Source organism: Brachyistius frenatus, unplaced genomic scaffold (assembly GCF_029030835.1).
Source record: "Brachyistius frenatus isolate BFR_SWC_R1_liver_20210118 unplaced genomic scaffold, ASM2903083v1 Contig_136, whole genome shotgun sequence".
In the NCBI taxonomy this organism is placed as follows: Eukaryota; Metazoa; Chordata; class Actinopteri; family Embiotocidae; genus Brachyistius; species Brachyistius frenatus.
Window position 1 is genome coordinate 228,151 of NW_027210735.1, and position 25,570 is coordinate 253,720.

Genomic DNA, 25,570 nt, shown 5'->3' on the forward strand with positions numbered 1-25,570 from the left:
TGAACATACACAGTAATATGTAACATGATTCAACCCCATACAACAATGTACTTGAAGTGTCAAAACCACAAATATGGCAACATTTCTGACCAAAAATGCCATATCTGAGAAAGGGGCACAAAATGTATTAAAATCTTTATTGAAATATTTTAATCTGTAAAAAGCAGAGTGACAGTTTTCCTTTTTTTTTTTTTTATGAGAAACCAAACCATCTGTGCTACAGCAGGTCGAACTTCATCATCCAGCCAGCTGACAGCCGCTAACCAAGCCTGCGAACACAGAGGGCAGATTACATTCGGAGAAAACTACACATGCACTGACTGTCCTTCGCTTTCGAGTGGTATCTCAAACAGCAGGCTCCTTCAGCAGTGTTTTAGAAAGCTTATGGCAATATGCTGGTCTGACCTCTGCATAACAAACTTCACGGCACGAAGCTCATTAACATCAACACTAACATTTACAAAAACAGTGTGTAACCGAGGTGTCAGATCGTGAGAACGCGTCAAAGACGTACAAAGACGAAGGGTGTTGTTTCCAGACATCCTGGTCCACTCTGATTTGTTTGCCGCTCTTTCTCTCCAACGCTGCCAGGACAGTACGTCTATTTTCCTGGAGTCAAGAGCGGACGGTCTTATGTGACTAAGTGTGTCCCTGGAGTTTCAATGACTTCGTGCTTCTCTAGTGATCAAAGCCTTTTTGCTTTTCAGTGTCACGATCTGTTTATCGAATATGTTTATGTGCAGCTCTGGCAGGAAAAGGGCTTGAGTGGAGATTTAGGCATGTTCACACACAAACACACACACAAATCAACACGCATGCACACACAAACACACCTCTAAAAGGGTCCCTGGCATTGTGACATTTCATTTAAATCCATGAGGGATTACGGCCTCCTGTTAGGAAGGAAGAGATGGAAAAAAAAAAAAAATCACACTCATCGAATCCATTAGTTTTAAACATTTAAAGGACCATCTAAGATGGACTGATGGAAGGATGGAGGGGAGGGTGGGTGGGTGTGTAGTGCTGGTGGTGTGGAGTGAGGACGCCGTGGCACAGTGCAAGTCTGTCCTAGATTAAACAGACGCTCTAATCCCCCATTTCTGCCCCCAAATTGGGTTTCCCTCAATCCCGGCCTTGCCATCCTGATGTGAGAAAAAGAGAACTGGAGCAGAGGCTGAGGCAAAATAATCAGCACGTTAAAAGCTCTGAGAGCAGAATAGAGGAGAAAAAAATAAATAAATGGATGTAACGATAAAGCAATCGAATGGGTGAGTTTAAGGGGAGCACGCAGAGCTTGATTGAGGTCAGTCAAAGCTTCCTGAAGTCAAGCCGTCCCTGGTCAACTGTAAACATTCATCAAATGAAGCATGGCTGAGTGGTCGAGTTCTGTTTCATAACTGGACACCAGCACTTATGCCTCAGCATTCCCCTTAATACCAATGTCTGACTCATCAGTCTATTTAGGCCAAAGTAAACACCAGTGCATGAGTCTGAATCCTTCTGGAGCAACAACTCCAAACCACGGCTCAAGACTTCGTTCCTTGTACTTCGGCCGGGCTTGTGACACACTCTCGGTGTGCCAGATCCACGTTGGCCTCTCTGGATCTTATCAGGGCGTGTGCTTCCGGCTCTGGCGGAGCTGCTCTCTCTCTTTGAGCAGGTGAGAAACGGCCGAGCGTATGGCGGCTGCCTGGGGATCGGCGGGTTCCTTCTCTAAGTAGAGACTAAAGTGCTGGGTGCTGCAGGTCAGCAGGCTGTCTGGACTGTAGCCCCGGTGACCCGAGCGGAGCAGCCTCTCGCATGCCAGCGCCAGGTTCTTGTCCCAGTTTGGAGGGTAGTCCGAGTGTGCCCCCACAATCTCCTTATACAGCTGCACACACACACACACACACACACACACAGTCACAAAAAAAAAACACACACGTCACGTAAAAGCCTCTACATGTGTCATACTTTGTCTGTGGCACTATGCTACTGCTGCATGTTTGCTGAGGTCAGACTCACAGTGTAAGACAGCTCAAAGAGGCGAGCTGTGCCCTCTCCCTGCAGCCTTTCTGCCAGGTCAAACAGAAAGAAAGCCGTCTTCATCCTGAAACAAAGCACGCAGGCTCAGGGCTAAGTGCTGGATGGATGAGCCATGCAGATCCACACTCTCAGACGCACCACTCCAATGGAGTGATTTATGTAGATGCCGCCACCCAATAGAATGTACATGTAGATGCTCTACCACACAAGACTGGTTTATGGAGATGTTCTAGGCGGGCCAGTATGCATCGTGACGCAGCTTTTTATTTGCACGCTAACTATACAAGCACTCCACAGAGGAAACCAGTGTTTCCGTTTCACATACCTGGCTTGCCACATCTCCTCATTAGCGACACGCTCCCAGGATGCAGGATGAAAACTGTTCATACATGGGAAAAAAAAAACATTTCTTTATCTAAAGCACTTCAGGCATACGCACAGTTATGCACAGTTCCACTAACTATAAATGATTATTTATGTGAATATATTGTTCCACTCAGCTGTGCAGGTTTTGATACACTAAAATTCAATGTTTGCTGCATAAACATTAAATGGCTGAGCAACAATACCAGCTAGCACATTAGACATGGAGTAAAACCACATCTGCCTTTTTTTCACTTTGTTGACTGCAAACACTTGACCTCTTCTTCAAAAGAATATTTTAGCAGGGTTTCCGAGCTAATATTTGGCTTGTGGGCATCGACGGACACGCTTGTCGTGAGGTTGCGGGAAATAATGTCACAGTATTCAGCCGTGGATATCTGAGTGAATGAGGGGCTGCTGGCAACGGCAACAGAATATGGAGCTTTGACTAATTCCACTTTTGACACAGTTATTGACAAAACGCAATAAGAAACTCATTATTTTTCATCTTCAGTCTCATTTCAAATGGCTGAGGGCCTAATGTCTTGCTCTGGTTGAATTCGCAAAAAGCTGGATCACAGCATGGAGAACAGAGGACAACCTCACTGAGGGAAGCTCTGTGGAGTCTGTGGAAGGATGACTGAGGACCACAGAGAGAAAAGGCAGCAAAGGGATTTTATTTTTATTTTTTTTCAAAGGATTTAACTATTTTCTTGGCCAACAGCAGCCTTGCAAAAATTACACTTTGCTAATTTTAATCCATTAAACTTCACTGTCTCTTGAGTGAACCGGTCATTACCAGTGATCAAACCCACAGATTTGTTTTACATTCAAATAAAGATGATGTGTTTCGACTGTGGTTTTGCGTGCACCTGTTGTGTGGCTCGCTCCAGTTGTAGATGTTGCGAGTGCGGTGAGCCCACTCCTCGGGGTGAAACCGCCTCTGGAGCGGCACTAGGTAGTCACACACACCCAGGGGCCAGGGAGAGAAACTCCGCTCCCAGCTTCGGTCTCCATCAGACAGCCCGATGCAGGCGAACACATCCCTCCTGCAGAAAAACAGACAAACAATCAGACAGAGACGTGCTCACATTCGCGGTTTTTATCTCCAGGTGACTGTTGATGATGAGACACACAGGTAAAGCAACATTTCCTCACATCCCAACACCTTCTCGCTTCCCTTCAGCCCCGTGTCGCTCACAGACCCCGAGGGTTAATCCCACAGGTCAGTGTTGCCCCACTGAGACGACGACATGTTGGCCTGGCAAACACTGCCCCCTGGTGGGCTTGGTATTAACAAGGCACCATCCATTTTTCTGGGTCTCGGTTCCTCCTAGAGGAGTGAATCGTGAGAGCAGGGAGCAGCAGTGAGTCTGCCAGAGACTGTTTAACCAAATCAAGTAGATTAGTAGACTTCTGTAGTTCATCAAACTCCTTTTATGGCCTCAACAGTTCTGTGGGCTTATCTTCTCCGTGCACTCACCGCTGTGTCGACCATCCCACTGATCTCTGCCTCATTAGATCACCCACTTGTTCATTTGGACCATTGTTGCCCTCCCAGTTCACTCTTTCTCCATTTAACATCCTTCTATTTAGCTGCTCAGACCATCCCACTTTATTCCCGCTCGGCTCTCTCCATGCGTCTCGCAGACTCACTGTGTGTTGTGGGACAGAAACTGCTCCAGACTGAACGTGTCTTTCTCCTCAGTGTGGACCGGGTCCCACCAGCGGCCAGGAAAATGGACCCCAGGGTTGTGCTGTGCCAGCTTGGCCACATACCAAGTGTATGTCATCATCTAGTGAGAGGAAAGAGTACCACCAATTCTGCTCAAATCTTTGCGGATTAGCAGTTAAAGAATTACCAGTACAATTGACTTAAAAGTAAAGGATTTACTGACTATTTAAGTGGCATTTAGTCCATATGTGAGATTATAAGAGGGGTTTTCTTAGTCTGACGTCGGAGGCTTCTTTTCTTTATGTTACTGTCTAAAAAAATCCTTTCTGCTTGTGATTAATGAAGAGATATAAAAAGTTATGATTTACAGTGCAATGCATAATGACTACATATGCAGCTCAGAGAGCGGATACATGTGGACTTCAGGCTGAAAGCGTTTCTGCCAGTTATCACAAAGTTAAGGTACATTTAGCCTAAAAATATAATTTGCCTGACAAATCATCCTTTTATTTGCCAAGTCTTTCTTTTTTTTGTATTTAAAAAAAAAAAGCCTCAAAAATTCACTAAAGCAGATCTGTAAGAAATAAAAGGTCATAGCTTGCAATATGAAGGACACAGATCAAAACATTTCAATAGTTAACATAATTTGATAATGTCAGGTTAAATCTGAATGCCCTTTGCTGTGCCAAGTATTTGTATTTTATACCCAAGTTCAGAAAAAACTTTGGCTGCTGTTTTTTTGTTTTTGAAATATTATTGTACTTAAAATGTGACTATTATGTGATTCTTTGGTCAAAACTTCAGAGAGAACAGATGCAGACATAGACAACAGAGTGGAAATGAAGGCTCTGACCTCCTGGTCAACCAGGCGAACGTCCGGCCGTACGTCCTGGCAGTAGTATAAGTAACGCAGAGAGTTTCCAGGCAGGTCTCCTCTGGTCAGGATGATGGAGTCTCTTGGGACGGAGGCCAGCAGCTCCCTGCCGAACCTCTCCACCACACTGTTACTGCTCTGATCACACTCCCTAGGATCATCAGCACAAACGCAAGCATATAATATCATCAAAACACAAGTTGTGTTTACTTGCATTTAAAACAGGTTGAGCGCGTCCTCACCCCTGCTCAGAAGTGTGTGTGTGTGTGATGTGTACAGCTGTGTGAGTGTTTGCAGGTATGCTTTCAAGGTGCTCGGAGGGTAAGTTGTCAGAGCCCCCGCCCCTTCCCCTCTGCAGAGCGCTCTGGCTGCCTATCTAATCGTGGGGAGACAGGTGTGATGGCTCTGACAGCACAGGCCATGCTCTCCCCTTGATCAAAGCCGCTCAGTGATGGCTGTCTGGCACTCCCCGGCGCTACGCTGGTGTAATCTGCCTTCTCGGACAGCTAACATCTCAGACTGAGCTCTGTGAGTGGAATCTATGTGCTAACCGTGCCTCTCTTTAGCCCCTACCATGGGGTGAGCAGAGAAAAACCTGACATGTGGAGTTCAGACCTGCAGTATGAAGCGCAGAGGAGAAACAAATCGGGTTGACTCAGGAAAAAAACGTACGCAATGGGGATTTTAGAAGGAACTAGAAGAGAGGAGTTTTATTTCACTTCAACTTTACGAAGCAGAAGTATTTAAACTTCATCCACATTTGGGTCCAGTGTCGTTACTGCAACGGCAACTAAGAAACTGTAAAGCAAGAGTCGCCTGACACAAAAACACTATTAGAGCCTGGAATCACTAATAGCCTGTAGAAGTGCAACACAATGCAGCGACAATAATTATGTCTACTGTGATCAAAATCTTTGCTCTCGTATTATTAGTTTTATAATTGTCTGCAAATTTGGATGTTACAAAACTGAATTTATGTCTCAGCCAAAACGAAATAGGGGCATTTAACTAGAAATCTACAACAGTGGAAATGGAACTGTGAGGATTTCTAGCACTGGATTTGAAATGAAACAATGAGAATAAGTTTAAACTGCTGACTTAGCTTCACTTTGACGGTGTCCCCATTCACATGCAGTGAAATTCTAAGCCAAGGGCAAAAAGGACAACGAGTCCTACAAACAACACAACAAATCGTAAAGACTTAAAGTCAGCATTTTATTCTCATAGTCACAGGTTCATCTGAAACCCAATGTGCTCTTTTACACTCAAAACATTTTAATATATAAACTATATAATAATATTCCTCTTCTATTTATAGTGTGTTTTCATCACATCGAAACCACAGCACCTTTGTTATTGTAACAGCGTGTAACGGTGAGTGCAGCGCTCACCTGTGATTGGTGTGCACCATATGTGCCAGCAGAGCTACAGTGAGGACCCAGCCTGTGGTCTTCCACAGCCCCCCGCGGCCCAGCCTCCTCTCCAGCTCAGCGTGAGTGCGGCTCAAGCCGAGGCCTGCCAGCACACACACTGCAGCGTCGCTCTGCAGCCAGAAACGCTCGACCTGCAGGAAGCGAGCGGACGGACACGTGTGCACACGGCGGCGTTTGCTGTAGTTTTCTTGTTTGGATCAGCGTCGACATACACTGCTGTTTTATTTCTGGATGTGTTTATTGCCTATATATATAGTACATTTCTCATAAATTGAAAATATCGCAATGTCTAAGCAATGCACACACTTTGGCTGCATTCCCGATGACGTACTTCCCTTCGTAGGCTCACATACAGCGCTCTTACATGTACACTGTGACTTGCACTACTGTGCAGTGCTTGAATTTGGTCACGGTATTTGTTGTCTCAAATCGCACGCGGACGTTTTCTGCACTGACTGTAGCAAATAACCGTAACATTTGAATGCATCACCTGCCAACTTATCTGCCGGCTTTGATTATTTTACCCAGAATTCATCGTGTTTTCGTGCCCTCTGTTCAACGCACACAATAATCATACTGATGGCTTCTATCCAACAGCAGCATAGTGGGCCTAAAAATATAAACACTTTTGTGCAGTGTTCAACTGCAGCTTTCGGAGACGCCGCAATTTGAAAATATTTTGCATGGGTGGTTCCTCCTTTTCTGCTACGTAGCCAAGATGGCGACTGTTGAGGGTGGAAAGTGTCCCGCCGTTTCACACCATTTTGAGTACACCATCCGTGCATACAGTGCGCTGCATGTTTTCCATAGTTGACAGTGTTTGAACGCACTCAAAATAGTGAGTGTTAACGATTAAGTACGACATTTGGAAGACAGCATTAGGCTTTAAGACAAGATGTCAAAAGACATAAATGTGTTGTAGCTCACCACTCCGAGCAGTAAGGGTCTGCTGATGTCCAGGTTGGCTCTCCAAGCAAAGAACAGCGAGTAGACCACCAGCATGGCAGTCAACAGCCAGGACACGGAGCGGCACGTCCTGGGAGAGAAGAGCAGTAATTACTCGGCGTACAAACACGGCGCTCACATTCACTTCATGAATATTTTGCCGTCTGCTCCTGCCAGCCATTTCTATATATTTATTCTAAGGCATTACTTTGTCTGTTTACTCTGTAAAAATATACTTGTCTTAAATAAGTCTGTAAAAATATTAATGCAGGGATGGAGATCACAAGCCTGAGAGGAAATGTATGTGCCAGCCAGCTAAGAGGTGCATGATTGATTTTCTAATGCAGACTGAGTCATAATGAGCTGGTGCCAAGCACTGAATCACAAACTCATTACAGTACAGCTGTAAAATGTACTTATACACTAAAAAGAAAACACGTTAACCTCATGGCAATAACAAACCATCATCTGAACCTGAAGAGACACTAACAAGCCAGAATACATTCTGCTGCCATCAGCTTGATTTGATGATTTCCATCAACTGGCCACTAATACTCAGCCAAGCTTCCCTTCATTTATGTTAAATAAATCAGTAAACGCAGATGTTTTTTTGAGGAACAAAACATTCAGATATGTTTCCGTTAAAAACAATTACACATTTAACGTTAGGTAAATTAGCATTTGCATGGCTTCCTTTTGGCATTCGATGACCTTTTTCATCCTTGTTTGTGTGTAGCCAAGTTTATAACAGGGCACCTCAGGAGAGGGGGAAGCAGGGCTCCAGGGCAGCACTGGGCTTTATCAGCTCCACCCCACAGACCCCAGCAAAGGCACTACTCTAATAAATGACTGGATCACACTGCCAAATACAGATACATACAAGCAGTGATTTTTACTCACACACACAAACATGTTTTTGAAAATCCAAAATACACATCGACTTCCTCTTGATCTGAATGCGGAGCGTCGTGACAGCTTGACAGTTAGGTGCCTCGGTGTTGTTTTGTATTCTTTTTCTCTAAGATCAGCATTTTGTCAGTGGTTTTGTTCCCCGTCTTTTACTCCGGGGGGGATTAGATTTTTGGTTGAAGTGGCTGCTGAGATGCGCGTGACAGAGTTTGGTGTTTGGAGCGCTGGCGTCTCGCTCATCCTACCTGTCCAAGGAGGAGAGGAGAACGCCGATTCCTGCCAGCACCAAAACAGGAGGCGAAAGTTCTGCCAGGCAGTGGTCCAACTGGGCCCTGCACACACAGACACACAGACATGTGACGGACACCAGAGACAAGCTCAATTACCCTTCCTGCCACTGAACTCAAGGACACCAATTATTAAATGCCCTCCATCCCCTATCAAAACAAACTTCTTGGACTATGCGCTCCTCCTTTCAATAGGATTGACAGATACGAATGACTGTGTCATCCACCCCCCGCAGCCCCGTCCCCTCCTCACAGCGCCTGTCAGTCACAGCGCGCTTGCTCAGAGCAGAGAGATAGTTTCCTGCCTCTTCCTTAATACCCATCTCTATTTGACAGCTTATTGAGTCTCTATATCTCCCAATGTACACTATGTGTGAATGAGCGCGTGTTTGTGAGTGTGTGTGTCAGCTTCTCCGGCGGGTTTACGTCTCCAGTGCGACATGCCTGTCATGTTCGCCTCTCTTCCCCATCTTGAAGGTGTGCTTGTCCATCAAGCAGCAGGGGTGATGGGAAGTGGGTGGGTGCCTGGCAGAGGGGGGCCTGGTGGCGGGGGGCCTTAAGACGCACAGGCACCCCCATCCCGTCAGCTGGAGAAAGATACCAGGAGTGGGATGACTGCGGTGGCGGTGATGGTGGCGGTAGCGGGGGAGCGAGGGAGGGAATTGGGCGGAGGGGGCGGGGGTGGTGGTGATGATGATGGGGGGTTGGGGGTGGGGTGGAGGGAGGGAGGGAGGGGGGGCTAGAGTGGAAAAATACAATTTCTCTATTGCAGTGTCTGTCATCACAGCTTGTCACGCTTAAACACCAGAGCTGAGTGATCATTTCAAACTGCTGGAGAAACAGAACACAGCGATTTGGCCCTCTAAGCAGGTTCAGTTCTGCTTTGATGGGAGAGAGTGGAATGGGAAGAACAAAAGCTGCCGGGGAGAGAGGAGGAACGAGATGGGCTGCAGCAAGCACTCTCATGGCGGATTGGTGTGTCTGTGGTTAAACCTGTGTAAACAACCAGGACCATCGCAGTGAGGGGTTGGGTCCTCCATCTCTGGACCCATAAGTGCCCTCACTGTGCCTCAGCTCAAATAGCCCCCCTCCCCCACACCCACCCCACACCCCCCTACCCACCAGCTCACAGCTCCACTGTTTCTTCCCTCCTCCATCTTATATCCTGCTGTCTCAATAGAAATAAAATACCTCTGTGAAATATGCTGCACACTTTCATCTGTGGATGAAAAGATCAGTGATGCAAGCGTAGAAAATGTTTATTAATCAATTAGCCAGACAGAAAATCTTTAAAGTAATTTGAATAATCGCACCTTAGTTTCAGTTGAATATCAAGAAAAGATGCCAAATGTGACATTTCACTGTTTTTTCTTTGTTTCTTATATTTGTTATATATCTGGGTTAAAACTGTTGTTTGGACAAAACAAGCAAATTAAAATTTCATTTGGACTCTAATTGGACTCAATTATAAAATTACTTGAATAAACAGTCAAAAGATTAATTGATAATAAAAGTAATATTAATTCAAGTCCTTGATGACGATCTTACTTCAAAATTCCATGAGACCTTCCTGGTCTAGATGTGCTACATTGCAATTAAAGAAGCTGTGATTAATAAACATTGAAGCGAACAGACCGACTCTGACAGCAGTTGTGTTTTGTACCTCAAATGTGAACAAAAGTAAGACTTACTGCAGCATCGTGGTCAGGTTCATGGAGCTCTCTGTCTTTGCCTGCAAAACAAAAACAAGAACAACTAAAAACATGAGTATGCAAACTAAGAAAAGCCAGCACAGTCCGTATGGTATGAAACGTGATGATAAATTGTGTTTACATACGAAGTGTCAGTTTAAATACAGAGCACGTACGAGACTGAACGTGCCATATTCGGCCCTCAGCAGGTGGGTCAGCAGACCCGAGAGGGTCGTCTGGTCCCCCCAGCTCCAACGGGCCGTGTTCAGGTAGGAGGAGACCGGCAGGTAGATGTACGGCAGAAAGCCGGCGAGGAAACACAACCCCAGAGATGCAAAGCTGTGCAAAGACAGCTCCTGTATAAATCGCATGGGAGAGATTTGTTATCTGCGTTACCATGTTAACCAAAAAGGATATAAAACTGACCCGGGTTGAAAGTGTGGGGAGAAAAGAATCCTTCTGTATGCTCATTCTTATGAGCATACAGAAGGATACTGAGAAAACTGAACCCACTGTGGTTGACAAACTAACTACTCCCTCTCTTGTTAGTAGCTGCTTCCTGTTTACGTAAACCATTTTCCAATTTTAGGAGTATTCGGACACATTTCTACTTTTACTGTATGTCCTGTGTGACGTACCTTTTGACAGTAGAGTCGGTAAAGGACCCAGGGAATGATAACCACCACATAAAGCACCAGAGTGTGCTGGTTACAGAGCCCCAATCCACAACATAACGCCCCCCAGTGTGCAATCTGATGGGGACAATCAAAAGAGGGCACTGCGATGAGTCCCAGGTGTTGTTGTTTTTTTTAAACATCTGAGGAACAGTGAGAGGAAAGGATGTGTTGGATTGAGTTACCTTCCTCCTCTGCGTGGTGTCTTCAGCAAAGTGGAAGCTGGCAGTCAAGAAGAAGAGAAGGCCAACGAAAAGGTTGTTGAGCGTGAAAACCTCTGCCACCATGGACCACTGCCAGCTGAGCCTGGACACAGCAAATAGCCCTGCGGCCAGGACGGCACCCGGTCCCGGACCTGCCAACCTGACAGCAAAGGAAAAGAGGGTTTCGTTATTATAAAGAAAGATCAGTGAGGATTCACAAGCGCTCTTTTATAATGTAATAATTTCACTGGTTGGTCATTTTTCAAGGCTACAGAACCAAATTTGTTCATATTCATAACTTATTTGATCTAAATTACACTGCAAAAATCAACAAAGTCAGCAACTTCACATAACCTGAACATTTTACAGTTAAAAAAAAGCCACCACTTCCCTCAGACTAATTTGGGGACCCATTATAATCCTCCCTCTACCCAAGTTTGCTTCCTCGGACAAGACCTTGAAAAACACTCCCAGTGATTTGGGGTAATTCACATATCATGAGAACTCCCTCTCCAGCGGCCGGTTGATCTCGAGCAGACTGGCACAGAAACCACCGTGGTAGAGATAGCACTTTATCCTCAGCTTCTTAAATATAATGTGTGCACAAAAGTTTTCCCCTTCCTCCTCTCCTGTACTGTCTCCATCTCCTTTGCAGTAATTGAAGCAAACTTGGGATAATCTGTCATACGCTAAGACCCACCACTTACTAAAATGAGAGACAGAGGAGGAGAGAGCGAGGCGACAAATGATGGGGAGAAGGGAAAGAAAAGAGAAATAGTGCAGAGAAGTGCGTGTTAAGGGGGTGAGACAGTGTGCGGGATGTAGGATGAAATATAGAAAAAGGAAGAAAAAAAGTTCAAGAAGAGAGAGGGGAAAGAAGAGAAAAGAAGAAGAAAAAAAAAAAAGCAGCCCAGTCCCCAGCATGCTGGCTCTGAAATATGAGCAGGCTCGACAATTAGGGAAGTCAGGCAGTATGGCCCTTTCCGCCATTGTGTGGAGTGGCTTAGAGTCCTCATCAGCCTATCAGCTAACTGACAGGCAGAGAGCTGCTCTATTCAGCACCGCAGATACAAGCTGCAGGCCAAACGGCTGCCAGGTCCCTTATGACCCCACAATCCCTTGCCGGTGACAGCTTCAAGCTCCATAGCAAATTAGGCGCTCTCACATTACAATCGCAGAAGACAGATTCCATTAACGGTATCTGAAATTGAGTAGAGAGCAGGCCCGTTATCAGACCTGACTCATAAGCACCGCCATTAATCACAAGGCATGATACCATTTATACATTTCCAGCTCTCTGCCTGCCGCTGTGATAGTCAGCCACAAAAGGCCTGATGAGACTTAGGCTAGGGGAACAATGGAGCTTTCTGAGGAAAGCGCGGTAAATCAGGAAAAAAAAGGAGAGGGAGAGCGAGAGAAGGGTAAGAAGAAAAAAAAAACTCTTGCTTGCTGACTACTTCCCCTTTTTTCTTGGGTTTTCTCTCTCCTACTCTCCACTATTTTTCCTCTGTGTTCAGTGTAAGGCAAGCTTGGTGAATGAGTATGTATACTGTGTGTGTGTGTGTGTGTGTGTGTGTGTGTGTGTGTGTGTGTGTGTGTGTGTGTGTGTGTGTGTGTGTGTGTGTGTGTGTGTGTGTGTGTGTGTGTGCGCGTGCACTTAACGGAGGGGGGGGAGGAGGGGGCGTCTAGGAGTGGGTCTTAATAAGAGATAGCAGCGTCTTTCTCACTGCACCGCTCTAGGAATTAGTTGTAACTTGAAGGAAGGATGAAGGGTGGTGGTGGTGGTGATGGTGGTGGTGGTGGTGGGAGAAAGGAAGGGAGGGAGTGAGGGAGGGAGGGAGGGATGGAGGGGGGCAGATGGGGACTTTTGTTGAGGTGCAGAGACCTCCCGCACCCATAATTTTACCTCCCTGCATGACAATTAACCCACAGCTCATGCACTTAGCAGGGGGGCTGGTTTGGGGGGGGCACAGGGGGCAGAACGGTCCAGGGGGGGTCCACGGAGGGGGTTATTACACCGAGTCTGTTCCTGCTTCAGAAGCTCGTCTGATAGCCAGCACTCCTCACATATTCAAAGACACACACACACACACACACACACACACACACACACACACACACACACACACACACACACACACACACACACACACACACACACAAACACACACTCCTGTTCTTTAACTTCTTTATTCTCCCTGAGTGCCTGACAAATCTCTCTGTTACAGCTTGTCAGTCCGTAAGAAGCCAGTGATGTGTGTACAGTGCGGGCTGTAAATGACCTGTCTGTCTGCGCGGGACCACCTGGGACCCAGTCAGCCTCTCAGCCTCTCCACAAGCTCATTCTCCAGGCTGCCTGCTCCCAGGGCGCCAGGATAAAGCAGGACACATTCTGACACCAGAGTGGCCGTGTTCCCTGTTATCACAACTCAATGCTGTGCAGGATGCTGCTGTGCTGAAATGTTGTGGCTCACTGACAATGGCCTGGTTGAGACGTGGCAGGAGAATAACACGGCTGACAACGAGACTATTCTACCCTGAACCCATCCGCCCTGCCAAAAAACGTCTGTGTCATCACGTGGGTAATTAACTGAATGACAAATATTCTGCATGAAGCCTGAAATGAAGCGCAAACTTGGAAATAACTACTAAGATACTAACTAAATAATTCAACTTTTTTTTTTTACGAGCTGAAGGAATAAAATTGATAAAACAGGGGGAAAAAAATGTAACCTAAACAATTAAAACAGGTTCAAAAGGAAAGATGAAAGGTATATTTAAAAAAAAATGACAATAATACAATAGACTCTGGTAAGCAATGTCCCCTTCAAGGACACAACAAAAGCTCAGTATAATCACTTTGAAGTGTCAAAATGAGACCTGCCTTGTTTACCCCCTCAGTTCTACAGTACGAGCCGGAGACATGCCATGTGCTAAATAACAGCACACAAAAAGCTTACACCAGCACTCCACACTGAATGAGGCTTCACAATGGAGCTGGCCAAGGGAGCCACCGTCACACACCACCCCGGGGGAACGGACAATACCGCAGCCGTGCCATCGCGGATCAGCGCCGCACTGTTCTCTAACCATGTGGTGGTTTGGGGGAAGCAGCGCTGGAAAAGAATCACACATTCCTGAAGAGGGTAAAAAAGCCCGAGAGAGGAGGTGGTCTGCTCGGGCCGAGGCTGAGGTTTCCAGCTGGCCCTCGCTCATACCCCGTGGGCTGCCCACTGGCCGGGACACCAGGCAGGGTACTTAGCAGCTATCATATGACAGCGGTACGTGTCTGACGCTTTGAAGTTTAAAAGCCAGGCAGCAATTGACACACAAATGTTTAAACTAAAGGGCCTGTCAGGAAATCAAACACTCCATTAGATAGCCCATTTATACTTTAGGGCTGAGCCACACTACTAAATGATTGATCATATTGTTCTGATACAATTCTGCCGAAGAAGAATTAACATAGTTTCATTATTGCAGAAAATTGTGTTGTTTTGAACTCAACCAAGTTCAGTTTTCTCATCACAAAGGCGTAAAAACAGCTGCATAAAGTCTCCGGAAAAGTTTCCTAGTGTTCAGAATATATAAATGAGATTATTATTTTGGTTGAGGTTCTGACAATCGAGATTTCAATAAAAAGTGAACTTTACAAAACTTGGGAGCAGAATTTTTAAATATGTTAAATACACGGAGTAGGCTTAAAGAAAGATGTCCTGAGTTGCATTATGGGAAATGTAGAATCCAGGGTTTTAGGGGCTTGGCTTAAATTTGAGAATAAAAATCTGGATATGTCGGACTCTCCGACATATCCAGATTTTTATTCTCAAATTAAAAAAAGCAGAGTGCTCCTTTGATTTTGATGATTAATTTTAAATCAATCTTTTATAAGTTCTCCAACTTTATGGAAGTGAAAAGTTAATTCACCGGAGACACCTGTAAAATTCATGATTTCAAGCCAATAGAAACAAAATAATGTTATATCATGATTTTTATTGTGTTTAATATTTTATGTGTAACTGAAGATAAAGTAACCATTGTGATACATGCTCATATGAGGAAAATATACTTACTAATATCATAGAATTGATTTCTCCCATAAAGGACGTATTATTGAGTTACGACATTCTGAAATTTTTAGCTTCTTCTATTCGAGAGAAATACTCAATTATTTTGTGTGAAATTTTCTGAAAGAACCAACAGCCATCAGCAAAATATCATCACACGCAGGATAGAAAAATCTGAAATAGATTGAAATAGAAGTGTTACCCAAACCGTTTATTTTCTAAATTGACTTTCAAAACTATATTTGAATATTATATATGGGAAGCCACAAACACATTTTCAGCCAATCACAAAACCAGGCACCTCCCTCTCTTTCCTGCCTCATCCGGTGTGCGAAGATGATGCTGTTGGTTTCCACAGAGAGGAGGGTGTAAAAAAAAAAAAAAAAGAAGCATTAAAATAAAATAAATAAATTTAAAAAAAAAGGGTCCCGGCTCTGTCGCTCAGACACCCCGCCTCCAGGAGAGAGCTCCAGTGCTACAAGTGCGTGTAAAATTAATCACCACAATTCTGCTCAAACAATGCAGCACTGACATGACAATTTCTTCCAGAATGCCATCTTAATCTCCACCCAACACACAAAAATTACAGGAAGAGGGGAGAGGGAAAAAAAAAACAATTTAGAAAAATCCCGTGTTTATGCAATTCACTGAATGCCATTTTTATTGCTGCTTTTTCCAACAAAGTCATTAGGCACACACCAGTGATACATAAATGTTGCTGTATAGATTCCATTAACTAATTCTGGGTGAATTGTAATTGCCGAGTCTGATCCGTCTCTGTGCCTGGTGCCTTATTAAGACTGCCTGTGGTGGGTGAGGAATGTAATATTGACGTCCGAGGCAGACACAATCTCAGGCCCACGGGCGAAAGGAATATTAAACCGCTACTGTATTCTGCTGTCTATCTAGCCCTCCTCCCTCCTCCTCGCTATCCCCATCCCGTAGCCAGTAATGAGGAAATAACATCTTCATTAGACATCTGTTTAACTGTATTAGAGGATGAGTCCTGGGGGAACCATTGGTCATGCTGTGGATGGGGGGGAGTAAAGGAGGTCTGTTGGACTACAATATGACGGATGAGATACTGCAGAATAGGAACAAAAGGTCCACAGATTGGAGCCTTTTAAAACAGACAAACTTAAAATTGTCTTCTGTGTTTTCAGAGGAAAACAGTAATGGGTGTATCCTCTGTTGCCACTTGGGATGAAGATTTTATCCCACCGTAGCAGATGTGAGAGGGAGGGGCAGCCTTGCCACCTGCAGGGAGAGGTGAGAACATTATCCAACAAAACAACTCTATTCAGCTGTTTTCCACAAACTATGGTTGCAATAAAAAAAAATAAAAAAAATCCGCATACACACTGCTTCTAATGTGATTTCATCAAGACACACACAACCCCACCCCTGTGGAAAAACAACCCACCTGAGCAAGGAGAGAAAGCACCATCAGGACCATATGGTGGAGGTCCTTATAAGGAGCTGGGGATGGCACCACGCCCAACCTCCCGTCCACTGAGGTATCAGCTGTGCCACATGGGCCAGCTCCTGGCGGGGGAGCCTCTCGCAGGTGTGCGTTTTCTTTTGAGGGCCGCCAGGGAGAAGGGGAGGCCAGACACGTTTGGTGGGCTTCGACGGGCCTGGTTATGTAATCATGTGATCAAACCAAAAGTGCTGATGACTGAGTGCTGCGAGGTTGTTTTTCTGCCGTGATGGCTGTCAGCGCGCTAACGTGTCTGCTCCTGGTTTCTCAGGATAAGCTTGGGAATGGAGAGAGATTCCTCTCAGGTAGCAGAGATTCAGAGCAGCTTTAGCAGATAAACTGTGAGACGAGAGAGCACAGAATACCGAGCTGTCTGGATTATCCTGCTACGAAGGGTGCATTCCTCCAGAGACTCACGGCTGAGGCCTTTAGCATTCCACGAGTCAGATGTTTTCTTTCTGTGAACCTCCGAGTGCAATCGATAGTAATTATCCTTACGTCCTCCATCCTCAAAGGCTTGTCAGGCCATGGTGTGAAAACATAACAAGACATGCAATTTGGCCATCAAACCATATGATCAAGCCAAGAGAACTGTAATTGACAAATCAAAGGGAGGCTAAAGTGCTACATTTAAACTTATGCAAGAGAGAGAAGTGGCTTCCAAGCCTATCAACTTACATTCCCCCACATTAAACACGGCAATCTGGCCGACTAATTTAAATTGATACATCAAAGGCTTGCCATGTTGGGTATATTCCAGATGAATTTCAAGGTCTTACAATTTATTATTTGAGAGAAACTGTCTTCAACTACCCGTATTAACTTCAGTATATTTTGCCATCTGAACATAATCACACAAAGCAATGATTTGTTTGGGGGAAGGAGGAGGGGTCGGGGGGGTCGACTTCTGAGCTAAAAATAAGAAGCAGTGAAAAAGTTTAGGAGGGCCACAAAGGGACAAAAACAACAAAAGACATTTCAGAACTTCATCATGTCTGGAAAAGACACAGCAAACTAGTGTCACTGCAAGGGCAGGGCAGGTACGGACGGGTATCGACTGGTCAGTTTTGGCATTTCATCTGAGGGAAAGACCCGGCCAGAGTGTCCCTGCAGGGCTGTGGCACCACATCTATGCCAATATTCTTCATATGGTCAAAGCACCCAATGCCCTCCATGCCAGAAGCACGAGGGAGGTCTGGACCAGCCAGAAACCCTCTCCCAGTCCTCATCTTTTGCCCTCTCCAGTAACCCCTCACTAGGCCGTGTGTGCCAGCTGATCCACAACCTCACAGCTCATCCCAAACTAGGCCCTGAACAGATAATGACTAAAACCTTTTATACTTATTTTTCCCAATTGAAAGCATAGATTATACATTTACACTTAAGAGCTTATATGGTGTGACTGTGTGTTCTGGCTGAAGTCCTCACTACCCATCAACCCGAGTTGGTGGGGGCTGTGTGGGGAAGGGAGGAGGGTTGCAGCTCTTCATAATGACTTTTTACTTGACCATAATCCACAACTGGATCTAAATCCCCAGAGATTACCGACAGGGCTACAGTTAACATGCACACTAGGAGCCAAATATTGCCCAGAGTGCGTGGATATTTTCTGGCCTCAAAATAACTGTAAATGTCTGGCCAAGGGCTGAGTCCAATCCTCCAATTGACTAGTAGCTCATCAAATGCATTAAGACTTGGGGTGTCAGTAGGGATACACAGTCAAAACATCCCGTGGAAGTGTGGCGCTTCTTCCCTTTTTGACCCTCACGTTATTCTTTCCTCTCTCTGGTCCTGTCCTGAGAAGGCAGGTGGAAGCTGGCAGGTTTTGATTCACCTCTGAGGGAACAGTGAGGCAGGGAAGCATCTGAGGCTGATGCAGCCTGGGCTTAGGGCCAGTCCCCTGGCGAGCTCTCCCTCCCCGGCCCCTGCCCTACTCCAGCAGGGCTGACCCTGTACCCTGACCTTCTCCGGACCACCTGCCACCGAGCGCGCGCACACACACACACACACACACACACACACACACACACACACACACACACACACACACACACACACACACACACACACACACACACACACACACACACACACACTTGGGAACGCACACATTTCCATTTTAACCTACTTTCCTCCCACTATCACCGGGTCCTCACAGCCTGCCAAAGGTGTACAGCAGGAAGACATTACATCATATTCAACAATTACTATTCTGGAAGGAGTACGTTAGAAGTATACGACATGTTTGGAAATGAACCCAGTATGCATAAACTGTGACAAAAAGGTAAAATGTTGACACTAAGCTGCCACCAACAAAGCAATGTGGAAAATTACTACGATCAGCAAAAGGGTGATGTAAGGTAGTCCGGCCAACCATGCGAGATAAACACACAGACAAAGCAGGAAGGGGTGAAATACTCCTTACATGATGGGGTCAGCAGCAGGCAAAACTGCAGGGTGGTAGATGGCAATGCAGAGATGTCAACTGTGTTCATGACTGAGCGAAGGGAAGAGGTGGTTGAAGAGAGAGGGGGGCGGGGAGGAGGAGCAGAGTTAGTGATCCTGTTCCTCAGACCCAGGAGGCAAGAAGGGGGAGATTAGAAATCGTGCCATGTCAGGATTGGGAGCATGCTGGGCAGTGGGGGGGGAGCAGGAGAACAGGGACGTCAGGGTGAGGGTTGGAGGGCACGATAATTGTGATATACATACACATACACGCACGGTCACAACGGGTGGCTGATGGGTAAACAGGCAGGGTAGGGTGGTGGGAGGGGGGGAGGCGGCCGGGGCTCTGCTCCTGAATACTGAACAGAGGATCAGGGAGACCAACGCCTGTCAGTCAGGACCCAAAAATACAGCTCTCCGTTCCAGACAGCATCAAGATGCAAAAAGTCAGTGGGGGAATGTTTAAAGACCTCGTCCACTCAAAAACGTCGTCTTCTCCTCGTTGTTACTTCCCTTGATGTGTGCTAGTCACCAGAGGGCTCATCTCTACTTCCCTGAGATCTCAGTTTGAGACTGATAGATGTGACTTACATCACATCTTTTGACGGAGCCAAAATGATGCACAAAAATGCTCAGATTGAAGATGGAAAAAAAGCCGAGTTACGGTGAAAGATAATGGCACAAATACATCGAGAGATTGTGGAAGAATAGTGTATATTTTTATACGCCTACCTGCAGACAGTAATGCAGAGGCCACCACAAGCTGCCGCCCCCAGCAGGCTACTCATCAGATTGACACTGTGGGCAGGAGAGACAGAGGGCAGTAGACACATAGCGAGGCGAGCTAGTAGGGTGAAGAGCGGGTATCCTGGAGGATGGGCCACCTGGTTAGAAGACAAAGACAGAAACCCAAACCCAGAGACGCAATGAAAGATAAACTCACAGCTTCAAGAGAACAGCACATAAAACAGGTAACGCTTTACTGAAGATGTGCTTGAGGGGAAACCAGGTTGAGATGGTGATAGTGCACATTATACATCTTATATTCTCTTCTAGGCAGCCCGAGGGTGATGCAGATGTTGTAAACTGTAAACCTTCAGAACTGAGTGACAAGTTTGCCTTTCTGCCCTCGGTAAACGCCAGCAGTGTCGTAGCTGCAGAGGAGAGAGGAGTCAGACACATCCCTCCTGGCCTGACCGCAAGCTGACTCTGCAATGATACCACAGCCCTCCTCTCCCTCTCCTCACTTCTTCTCCGCTGGCCTCTTCCCAAGGACAGCGAGGCTCCCCGGAGCCCCCGGTGAAGCACGTGGTGCTCGCCAGCCTTCAGCCCACAAACCACCTCAGAGCCGGAGTCATTCTCGCCTGGGGGATCTCAGCAATCACAGCAATTAGCCGCTAAGTCTCCTCCACCCAGATAAGGGCTCAGTCATTAAACACAGACTCATTCCCTGGCACTGATAGCACGAGCCATGCAGGCGGGGAGAAGGGGCAGCTCTTCAAATGAACACAGAGCTGAAAGGTGAGAGTGCGACGGCCATAACAGTCACCTCAAACAACAGTCACGGCGAAGGCTCTGTACGCTCGGGCAGGTAAACAACAAGGGGGTGGAAAAGAAGCCAACTACTGCGCAAACTACAAGCAGTGAATAAGAGAATAAAAGAAAAGAAACTCCAGCACAGATTGATAGTAGGGCGTTTGGTGAAGTAAATGTTAGCACGAGACAGGTAGGTAGCTCCACCACAATGAGCTGAAGGGCTGCGTGGCCATATATGCAGCCAGAGGACAGTCGAGGGATAACGGCCGCAGGGAGCCGAAAGGGAAGCAGCACCGTGGAACTCTGGGGATCACAAGATGGGGGGGTGGCAGTAGCCCGGGGCCCGGGGATGGCCTGCGAGGCCCTGGGGAGGCCTGAAAGGCAGACAGGCAGGCCACACGGACTGCAGCACTAACGGCAGGATTACTGGCATAGTGACACCGACACAGCCTCCCTAAAAGGATCACAGCGGCGTAATAAACTTTATTAAATAATAAAACTTATTATAACTGTTAACCCGATTTAGTTCATTCTTCGCGGCTTACACACACACACAAAAAAGAGGGGTGGATATAATAAGCCTTATACCGTACATAAGGCAAAGCCTACAAAAGCCATCGCCTTACCATTGACTTTAATTGGATTTGAAAAACGGGTTGCAAATTATAGCATTCTCTACTTGCAACTTAGTAAAATAAGTGTACAGAAAAGAAGGGGAAAAAACCTGTGGACTGAAAGTAAATTAATCTGCTTTCTGCCCATGCTTAATTAAACTTCCTTAATGCGTATAAGAGTTAATGAGTGAATTGATTAAACAATACAGCTAATACTTACCCCCAGCTCACAAGCAGTGGTGATCAGCTCTCCTGTGGAAGAGAATAGGGGAGGAAATTAATGTAAACCCAATAATTATTATTAAGAGACAAGTCTGCTCCCAAAGTTTTCCCAAATCAAATACTTGCACTGGGGTTTTGCATTAATTTGCCAGGATCAAAACCTGCAAATCTTCCCAGTGTGACATTTCCTAAGCGGCACGCTCATTCTCTTCATCTTTCGCTTCTCCCCTGATCCCTCCCTCCCTCCCTCCCTCCTCCAGCACATACACACAGATACAAACACACACAAACCATTAGACTCCCTCTCCGATGCTCTGTCACACAAAGACACACATATGCTGATCTGAGAATAATGCTTCCAGTCCCATCCTCCCTGTGCATCAGGGTCCTTTCCCCTCCCCTGTTTCTTGCGCTCCTCTACGTGCCTCTCGCCTGCTCCCACACTCCCAGTGTCTCAGTGTCTCCTTTAGTCCGTTGGGCACAAACAGAAAGGCTACGTTGGTGACAGTCACAGAATGAGGTAAGCTGGAAAAATAAGAGCCGGCTGCACAATTTTTTGACAAGCTCTGTGTGAGGCGCAGCACAAAGTGAAAAGAAAACCCCTAAAAGCTATTTGAGGAAGCTTTAATGTATCTGGGCACAAACCCATTTGTGCCAGAATACACCCAGAGCGTTTCAAATTAGACTGATTTCTCACCCAATGTTTGCATCTCCCACTCATGAAAATTGAAATTTGGTTCAGATTAAATGACATTGATAAATGTTTGGGTTCAGGACAGCTCCCTCTACTGGCACCAGGTGGGTAGTCGTTTCTCAATCAAATGCATCCCGTGAAACAGGGGCCTTGTTTCTTCCATCAGCGCTGACAGGAAAACGAGTCGGTTAAATAAATGAACACACGCTACACGTAATGAGAGAATAAATGTAAATTAATTGTTTTGCTCAAAAACATACAGGTTAAAATAAAGTCCTCCCTAGTGTTCATCACAATGGTACCCAACATACTAAACATGAAAACCAACAACAGCTCGGTGTTTTAATTCCAATTCCAATTCCAAGCGACTGTAAAGTGTTTTTAAATATCAAAAATAAACGTTTGAAGAGCAATAACATGGGCTGCGACACAGTACCAACCATTATGGAACAGAACGGCTGAATTTCAGATGGCACTGGCTGCCTCACATATTTTGCAACCTTGCCGATACAGTGAATTATGATGCCTAAATTTCTGCCACACGAGGAGCCCTAACTCTTATCAGTCTAATGGACCATGAAGTCAGAACTCCTCCACCTGCACAGCTTAAATGTTTTCACAGCTCCATTTCACCTGGCAAGAGCCGGCAGCTACCCGCCATCATTTTTACATCACACTTTCTCATCCTTCATCGGTTTCTCAATTTCACTCATTTCCCCTCACTAGTGGCACACTTTTACACCATTCAACTCGGAAAACTCCAGCTAATACTGAGCCAAAACATCCATCTCGGCGCCACAGAGATGCAGTTTTGCAGCGCCGATACTAAAAAAAGGGAAAAATATTGACTCAACGGGGTAGCAGCACGGGTGCCAAGAGTCTTTGTGATTGTGGAGCATGGGCACCCACACCAGTCTTCCCATAATCCCCGTCATTTCCACACTCCACATTCCTAGACAACAGCGTACCCGCGGGGCTGCGCTCAAGCCTCTCCGGGGCACATCACACCTAAAGAGATTAGGACACAGAGACGGAGACCTGGAGAATTCGGAAGGGTGTTCAGCTGGCACTATCAGAGCGGGCATCCTGCACCGTCCCTAAACACTGTGGAGAAGGGGCTGGCCATTTTTTTCAAAGGCCCTGTTCGCCAGACAGCAGCACAAGCAGCAGGGCCGCTCAGCGCTCCGATTGCTCGGCTCTCTCCTCATCTCGGCTCTCTCCTCATCTCGGCTCTCTCCTCATCTCGGCTCTCTCCTCATCTCGGCTCGCTCGTATCTGGCCGAGCTTTTCGTCCGCTTTCACTCCGCTGAATGCATTCATTCCCTTCTGCCAGAGCGCAGCAAACCTAACACGCGGAGCCTTCATGCCCTCAAGTCCCACATTTACAAGTTTGTAACCTTGCTATCACTTCGAAACACTGTTTGTAATTGTGCAGGGCATTCCCTTCATAAACTGCATTACAAGAATGTTGGGAAACACACCGGCCGACAACACGGGAAGGTGCTGAGTGAAACACATTCAGGCCTGCTGTTAAGCCTCGATACAGAAGAGTGCAAATTCAATTTATGCAAACACACGTAATATTGAATTAAAACAAACAAGCCAAATTATCTAGTGAGTCAATGTCAGGCCAGGTTGCTTCGTCATTACAATAATATCAATGAGCTATATTTGGATCGCACTTTTCTAAACTCGAGTTACAAAGTGCTTCACACAAAATAAGCCATTAAAAAAACAAAGCAACACAACACCCAACAACACAATGAGTGTATAAAACAACCATAAAACAAATTAAAACAGGGTGTAAAATAAATAGGGGAGGATCACTAAAATCAACTAAAAGCAGCAAAGGTTCCCCGATAAAAGCATGTTTTCAGAAGAGATTTAAAAGACGTCATCAACTCTGCCGACCTTTATGTCCTCAAAAATGCTTTGTCATTAATAAACAAATAAACAAACAAATAAAAGTGTCTTGTCTGAGGATGTCAGACAATCAGGTCAGCTAAACAGGAGGGAGGGAGGCTGCGAAGAGCCTTGAAAAGTCAACAGTAAAATCTTTACTTTTTAGTTAAAAGCCGACTTCTGCATAGTTTGAAGTCGACTGATGGATTTATGATCGAGGAGGTGAAGAGGCTAAATCGTGTGCAATCAGTCAGACAAATAATGTCGAACAATTTTAGTTTTTGTGGCATCTGTAAAGAAGAAAAGAAAAAATTGCATGAAAACCAAAATGTAGAAAAAAAAAAGGTCAAAATGTAACTTAATGAATGACAGATGTTTTGTTTCAGAGAAGGTGATTTAAATTAGATGCAAGTCAACAGCAAGACGACAGTAGTAATTACCATCATCATATAATATCTTTGCCACAATGCTTAACGAAGGATTCAAATTAATGTCGATAAACATTTGAAATAACACTCACTGGTTCTACATAGTGATGTTTAAATTCTGAACTATAAGCAAAGCAGGCAAATAAAACAAACTGCACAGAAGTCAATACAATATTACATTATAGATAGATAGATAGATAGATAGATAGATAGATAGATAGATAGATAGATAGATAGATTAATAGACAGACAGACAGACAGACAGACAGACAGACAGACAGACAGACAGACAGATAGATAGATAGATAGATAGATAGATAGATAGACAGACAGACAGACAGACAGACAGACAGACAGACAGACAGACAGACAGACAGACAGATAGATAGATAGATAGATAGATAGATAGATAGATAGATTAATAGACAGACAGACAGACAGACAGACAGACAGACAGATAGATAGATAGATAGATAGATAGATAGATAGATAGATAGATAGATAGATAGATAGATTAATAGACAGACAGACAGACAGATAGATAGATAGATAGATAGATAGATAGATAGATAGATAGATAGATAGATAGATAGATAGATAGATAGATAGATAGATAGATAGATAGATAGATAGATAGACTGGATGCAGCAGCAGCAGCTGAGTTCACAAGACGCCATTTGATTGGTTGAGCCGCAACACAACAAAGCCACGTGACCAAAATGAGCATTAGCCAGCATGCTAGTACCAACCCGAGTCTCCTCCCGGGACGGTCCTCTGCACACATGGCACATACAGAGCCACGACACAAGCCACGGTAGCGCCGGTCAGCATCCAGCTCGTCTTGTGCTCCGCAGACATTTTAATTCTGGAGGGAAAATGCTGATAACTTCCACCGGCGTCACTTAACGTAGCGTGATAGCTTTGGCTAGCGTCCGTACAGTTCGGGGAGTTGGGAACCGGAAATAAAGCTGTGAGTTAGCCCGTTATCTGGCAGCCGATGTTCGACTGAGATAAAAAATGACGTTAATATAACATCAAATTAAAAAACTGCGTTGTTGTTGTTGTTGTTTTTTGGCGCACGCGTGAGAGTGCGATGAATTGAG

At 45.5% G+C, this 25,570-nt stretch overlaps 1 protein-coding gene across 1 annotated transcript; it reads right to left on the reverse strand.

Moving 5' to 3' along the window:
• Positions 1–120: 120 nt before the first annotated feature.
• tmem260 (transmembrane protein 260) lies at positions 121–25,570 on the reverse strand. The gene is made up of 16 exons (XM_069714924.1): positions 25,217–25,570; positions 21,442–21,473; positions 19,804–19,955; positions 11,062–11,239; positions 10,841–10,954; positions 10,379–10,558; positions 10,203–10,243; positions 8,470–8,556; positions 7,298–7,406; positions 6,329–6,501; positions 4,917–5,088; positions 4,045–4,184; positions 3,261–3,437; positions 2,351–2,404; positions 2,005–2,089; positions 121–1,870 (listed from the first exon to the last, which is right to left on the reverse strand). Exons 1-16 carry the CDS (start codon positions 25,323–25,325, stop codon positions 1,610–1,612), a joined length of 2,064 nt encoding a protein of 687 aa, XP_069571025.1. The 5' UTR covers positions 25,326–25,570; the 3' UTR covers positions 121–1,609.

Bases quoted from the DNA above. Each gene is read 5' to 3' on its own strand.
- tmem260 (XM_069714924.1), bottom strand. From the start codon at position 25,325: ATGTCTGCGGAGCACAAGACGAGCTGGATGCTGACCGGCGCTACCGTG. The intron at 8,557-10,202 runs GTAAGTCTTACT...CTGTGTGTGCAG, and splicing joins AACCTGACCACGATGCTGCA to GGCCCAGTTGGACCACTGCC. The intron at 7,407-8,469 runs GTAGGATGAGCG...CTTCTCTCCCAG, and splicing joins CTCCTCTCCTCCTTGGACAG to GACGTGCCGCTCCGTGTCCT.